The sequence below is a fragment of the Acomys minous genome, assembly GCF_964271855.1.
Source record: "Acomys minous genome assembly, chromosome: 15".
NCBI classification, from domain to species: Eukaryota; Metazoa; Chordata; class Mammalia; order Rodentia; family Muridae; genus Acomys; species Acomys minous.
In genome coordinates, this window is record NC_140497.1 from 34,745,688 (window position 1) to 34,751,764 (window position 6,077).

Here is a 6,077-nt window from a genome sequence, read left to right on the forward strand (position 1 = left end):
TACCTACCTATCTATCTATCTAATTATCTATCTATCAAATTATCATCTAATTATCATCTATCTAATTATCTACCGTCTATCTATTTATCTATCTAATTATCTATCTATCTATCATATGTCTATCTAACTTACTATTTATTCTTCTCTTTCGGCTTCCTATATACTTCATACTCTCACTCATTCAAACCCAAAACAAGAGAAGCCCTTAGCTCTGTGGACATTTCCTTCCCCTTCTTTTCCTAGCATCTAGCAGCCCAGACTAGAGGGTCCCCCCCCCCCACTATACATGGGGCTGTCTTTGTTCAACAACGCTTGGAAGCACAAGTGAGCTCTGTATTACCACACTTTCTGCAGGGTGGCTGGGGCGCCTGGAGGCAACTCTAGCAGCCTTGCACAGGCATAGGACCGCCCAAAGCACTAGCCATGAGCTTTGTTCCTCAAGCCTCTAGAGGAAAACCTTTGATTTCATGGGGATGATTATTTTTATTCTTGCCCACTCAAGGATGAAGCCCAAGGAACAAGAGGTTCCCCCTTTCAGAGGCATCACAATGGCTTACCTCCAGCCAGACCCACGGGGTTTTTTGTTTTTGTTATTTCTGGGTTTTGGTTGGGCCTCTCTTGGAAACCATTGCTATACAACTTACTTAAAGAAAGAGTAGAAGGCTTGGGACTAAGAAATTCAGACAGAGGGGGATAGAGTTGGAGGGGGTAGGTCTGGAACACAGAAGCCTGCGGGGGGGGGGCGGGGGGGGGAAGGAGGCAGAATGTCATCAGGGGAAGAAAAAAAGTGTGATACAAGCACATTAATGTCACCATGCAATCTGAATTGAATCCATTTTGTGGTAACGTTTTCAGTCTGTTGCAAAGGTGAAATATTCCATGAGTGACTTTTGGAGAAGCCTAAAGAATTGGGACTTTGCATGAAAATTTTCAGAAAAAAAGACAGAGAGAGAGAGACAGAGAGAGAGAGAGAGAGAGAGAGAGAGAGAGAGAGAGAAGGGAAGGGTGACTTTTATCCTAAAGTCATTGTAAGTGCAAAGTAGGCTTTTATCCTCCACAGTTAAATAAGAAGGAAAGGAAAAAAAAATCACGAATACCAACATTTGAGGTACAAAGACTGTCATGGGCCAGTGGAAGTTTGCAAAATTATATGTAAATGACCTTTTTTTTTTTTAAACTGTGGTGGCCCTGTGCACTCCCAAAGCTAATCCTAAAGAGAAAATCTACTTAGCAAAAGAAAGTTTTGTCTAATTTGGTTAACAGTTGAGAAGTGACAAAAATGTTGAATATATTAATAATTTATATTTCCAGGGTAACACTATATATTCAATGCTTCACTGCCAAGGGGATTCAGATTGGCTTAGTGCTGGAGGTTGGGGTGGGGGGCACATTTGAAAGGCCTTCTTCATGCTCTGTACCCAGCACTGTCGAAAATGAGTGTAAGACATGTGTTGCAATAATGGGCACCATCCATTCTCCTATTTCTGCATAATTTGTTTTTATCCCATATTGCCCCGTGTGCACTCGCTGCCCAGGGAGGCCTGCTCCTTCCTTCCCTACAAGTGTGCACACGCCAGTTCTTACCAAGAGGAAGAAGGTAGCTCCTATGTCATAGATGAATCATTCCAAGGATCTCTTGCATGCAAGGTCCTTAGGAAAATGCATAGACCCCGCCCCCTCCCCCATCTTCTTCTGTTTACATCACAAGTCACACAGCATGGGCTTTGCTTGTTTGTTTGCCTCTGCGTAATGAATTTGGATGGTTTACAGATTGCAGGCCCCCTCCCATTCCTTGACCTTCATAAACAGAGTAGGACAGGAGTCTCTTAAACCCTGTCCGAGAAAAGGAATAGCTCAATTTACTGTTTTCCAGCTAATCCGAGAAAAAAATCACCTTGCCCGCCTTCAGCTAAATGGTTTTTAGAAACAGAGAAACATGATGCTACATGATTTCAAAGTATTTGTTTAAAGGGAACCGATATTAACAGAACCAATCCTCAAAGGGGAAAAAAAAATCAATCTCCATTATTTTAACTGGTCATATACCTTATTTTACCTGTTGATAAAATGCAACATGGAAGTCTATTTTGCTGTTTGGATCTTACAAAAATGGGAGTGTGGCCTGCTATCTTAACTGTATCATTATTTTGTGGACAGAGCCCACATCCTCTGGAAGTGAGAACCAGGATTTCTTGAAAAATAACAGTTTTCTGAAAAACTACAAGTGCTTGAAAAATCACCAGCCAAGCCCCGCCTGGACACAACCTTTCTCACCATGCTCTGCACAGGAGGGAAATTAAAAACAAAATTTTATCCTAGACAAGGGCTAAACCTTTCTCCTCGGACCTCAGAGCTCCTACGTAGTACCCAACTTTTTGATCCAGTGTCAGTTTCAGCAGGGGGAGCCCCTAGTTGGGGAGGGATCACGTCCTCCTACCAGATATGTCATCTATCTGCCAGGGTTGCCTAGAGCCCTGCAAGAGGGCTTGGATTGTGCGTAAAAGGCAAATTCCCCAATCCTCAAATCCTAGGATGTCCAGTGATTGTCATCCGGAGAAAGCAAGCAAACTATGATTGTTGTTTCTGAGACATAACTTAGAATGTTACTTGCTCCGTACACTTTTAAGAAAAAAAATTAAAATAGCCTTAGTTAACCTGGGGCAGGGCAGCTATTAATCCCCTAAAGTACTTCCCATGCTGTCTGGGTCTAATAATTTCTATCAGGCTACTTCCCACTGACAATAAAAGGCCATCACACCTGGCCAGGGCAAATAAGACAGGCGTGGCTAAGGTTCCAGCCCTTGGGGGGAGACAGAGAGATTTGGCCCAGATGATGATAATTAGCAAGTTTTGTTTGTTTAATCGAGGCTGTCAACTCTCTCATTAGGCTGGCCTGGGGTTTGAGCTTTCCCAGACTGCATAGACGTTTGTGTGAGGCAGCATAGAATTAGGAAGGACCTGCAGGTTGCAGCTAGTGAAAGGCAGCCCAAACCAGTTTCAGGCTTGTCTTCTGATTTGCATACTCTGAGAGCCTAAGGCCAGGTTTAGCGCTTCGGCTGGTCTCCCAGGGAAAAGGCCAGGATAGAAGCGGGGAGGGTGCGGGGCTTAAGCAATCAAGGAGCCTAGCCTCTTACTCCTAAGGGACGCCTCTAATATTTGCTTAAGGTTCCACTTAGCCTCCCCCTGCCCGGGTTGGCACAAAGATCCTCCTCAGCCAATATACTGATTGCCGTCACCTGGGCTCCTAGCATCCGCGTGTTTCCGTCTAAGACCCTTGGAGTAGCTGGTTTGTGGGCAAGCAGAAGGTAAAAACAAAGAACTCCATTTCTTCAGGCTTTTAGCACAAAATATTTATTGGTAGGGGAGGTCCATCAGAAGCCCAATTCGCTTTTGGCACGCTCCCATCCAGTTTTTGTTGGCACACTATTTACACATATACAACATATACAGTATTTGTCTCAAGCAAACCGAAAAGCAATCTAGGCAGTGGGTGGGTGTCAGAGCACCGAAGGGTGCTGGGGCGTGTGGAGGTTGAGGGCGTTGGCATGGGTATGGCCGATCAGATTGAGGTAATGCCGGTCCAGGCTCTGCATCTGAGCCAAGAAGGGGCTGTGTTGCTGCCCCGGGCTGGGGAGAGGTACGGCCGGCGGCGCGCTGGACAAGTAAGGCAGTGCTGGGCTGCGGGCCGCGCTGTGAGGCCAAGGAAATGACCCTGGGGTAGCACCCTGCGGGAACACGGTGGTTTCGCCCGGGCTGTGGCCGGCGAACTCTGAGCCCCCGGGATGCAGCTGGTAAGAGAAATCTGGCTCCGAGAGCGTGAGCGGCGGGAAGGCGGGCTCCGCGCCCAGGCAGGCCTTGGACTGCAAAAAGGCGAGGATGCGCGCGTATTTGGTGTCTTTGGTCTCCATCCGCTCCACGGTGGTGAGGTAATGCACCAGGTTCTTCATGCACTCGTGGTAACCATAGTGGAAGTAGTTGGCAAACTCTGCTAAAAGCTCTGCTGGGGTGGCAAGAAAGATGGTAGGATGAAGGAACGGAAAAGAGAACGGGCGCACCGCGTCCCCCAAGAAGGGTGCCAGAGCATCTCTATACGGTTTGGGCTAGATTCCCATTTGAGGCTGGCATTCTCTTCTCAGCAGTCTAAGAGACTAGAAAAGCTCCCGCAGTACCCTTGTCTCCCTAAGAGTCTGACCACATCCCTGCCCCGCTATACCCCACCTAAGAAGAGCAGTAGACAGGCTTTTTTTTTTTTTTTAAAGATGCTCCTCCATGTCACCTAGCAGGTGTATTCTCAAGACCCAGGTGCTGGTAGGCAGACCGGGCCTGCTTCCCGCTCCCGGCCTCTCCTCCACTCCCAGGCCTCAGGTTCCTGCGTGGCGCACGCGCTCCCCGCTCATGTTACCTTCCCCTGAATCAATGCCCACCTTTTTCCCTTCCCCGGGGAAAATCCGCAGAATGCAGAGCTCTGAGGTACTGAACTGTCATCTCCAAGATCTCCGCCTTCTCCAGTTTCCCGGAACTCTGCAAAAGGAGACAGGAAGCTAGCGGCCGCCCACGCATGGCAGACCCACGCGACGGCTGGACCACGCTGTTTTCTGTAAAAGACTAGCCAGGAAGTTGCTGGCGCCGAGAGCAGCCTGCTAGAGCTTAGGTCCCAATCAGAGAACGAGTTCTCTAAGGTCAGCGCTGCGTCCGCACTGGCCTAAGGGGCTCCACGGAAAGTGACTGTGGAGAGTTCCCAGCACCTCAGACGTTACCTGTTTGGCCAGGGCCATAGGAACTGTCTTGCCCAGCTCGTTCAAGCAGCGGTTGATTCGGTCTCTCCTCCGCTTTTCTATTACTTTATGAGAAATCGGGGTTCTCTGTAAACAGAAGGTTTTTACAGTGAGGATGACTTTGCCCAAGGAGTCATCCAAGGCACAGGCTGAGTGCTACAGAAGTTCGCTAGTTCACCTGCCCCACCACACTGGAGCAAGAGAGCCCTGTCCCCTGGAGGCCAAGCTGGAGCGATTGCCCTTCAGCCTCCATACTACTCAACTGTATACTCTAACTACTCCTGCTACTCAATCAAGCTAAGCGCCAGAGCTTTGGAAGGTGGCTACCAGCCTCCTTTGAGGAGCTTTTTTCCTCCTCAAGTGAGGACTCGCCTTTCTCAGTCTCTGTCCCCTTCCCAAACCACGTTTGGATTCCTCCGCACTTAAAGTCTGTGTGGCACGTCGATACGGCCAAGTGGCCGGTTTCGTCCACCACGAGAGCGCAAGGACTCACTTTGCGTTCCTTGAGCCTGTCTGACATCCTGGTGTATGTATGTATGTGTGTGTGTGTGTGTGTGTGTGTGCGCGCGCGCGCCCTCGGCAGAGGCGGTGGCGCAAGGCACTAGTCCACGTTCCGCCTCGTGTGCCTCTTGGAGTGTCCCAGGTAGACTGCAGCCTCCCAGGCCCGAGGGGGATCCGTTTATAAAGCAGTCCGTCTAGCACTGCAAGTGCATTCTCATGAGTTGAATTATCCTACAGGATTAGGGATTCTGCGTTTGGAGCATGTATACATTCAAGGTCAGTTTTAAAGAAGTTAAGAAAAAAAAATTAGCAGCCGAGGGGGGGGGCGAGCTGGGGGCAGATCAGCTTTGTTAATCCACGTGGCTCTTCAAAGGACACGTGATCCGTCGCGGAATAACATTTGCATGGCAACAGCCACCTCCAAAAACAGGAGCTGGCAGACCAGCGAACGCCTGCACTCTTAGCTCGCGTAGAGCGCAGGGGCGCAGTGGCCTCGGGCACCGGGGGGCGAGGACCATCACAAAACAGTGTCGCTTCCTTTAGTCTCACCACTGAGTCTCACACGATCGCCTGTTTACAAATCCCAGCAAGCCCGCGGTCCCAGCGCCGAGTGCGTTTTAAAGCCTGTCTAGAGTCATTAAAGTAATTAAGTAAGCCTTTAATAGGCTGTTCCGCCGGGTTCAAGGGAGAGCTCCTGGAGACGGAGGCGCCCCGTTTGTTCCCAGGCTTTTCTCACACGACTTGGTGACACGTCCATCTCCCCCCTTTTTGTTTACACCGCTTTATTTGTCCGGACATCCC

The 6,077-nt window shown here is 49.2% G+C and overlaps 1 protein-coding gene across 2 annotated transcripts; it reads right to left on the reverse strand.

Annotated features, from left to right (window-relative positions):
• Window positions 1–3,391: 3,391 nt before the first annotated feature.
• HELT (helt bHLH transcription factor) lies at window positions 3,392–5,305 on the reverse strand. 2 transcript variants are annotated; one of them, XM_084758808.1, is made up of 4 exons: window positions 5,269–5,305; window positions 4,758–4,862; window positions 4,425–4,521; window positions 3,392–3,997 (listed from the first exon to the last, which is right to left on the reverse strand). In XM_084758808.1, exons 1-4 carry the CDS (start codon window positions 5,293–5,295, stop codon window positions 3,498–3,500), a joined length of 729 nt encoding a protein of 242 aa, XP_084614934.1. In that variant the 5' UTR covers window positions 5,296–5,305; the 3' UTR covers window positions 3,392–3,497. The 2 variants fall into 2 exon arrangements, with proteins under 2 accessions (XP_084614934.1, XP_084614933.1); XM_084758807.1 differs by having other exon boundaries at window positions 3,392–4,000.
• Window positions 5,306–6,077: the final 772 nt, after the last annotated feature.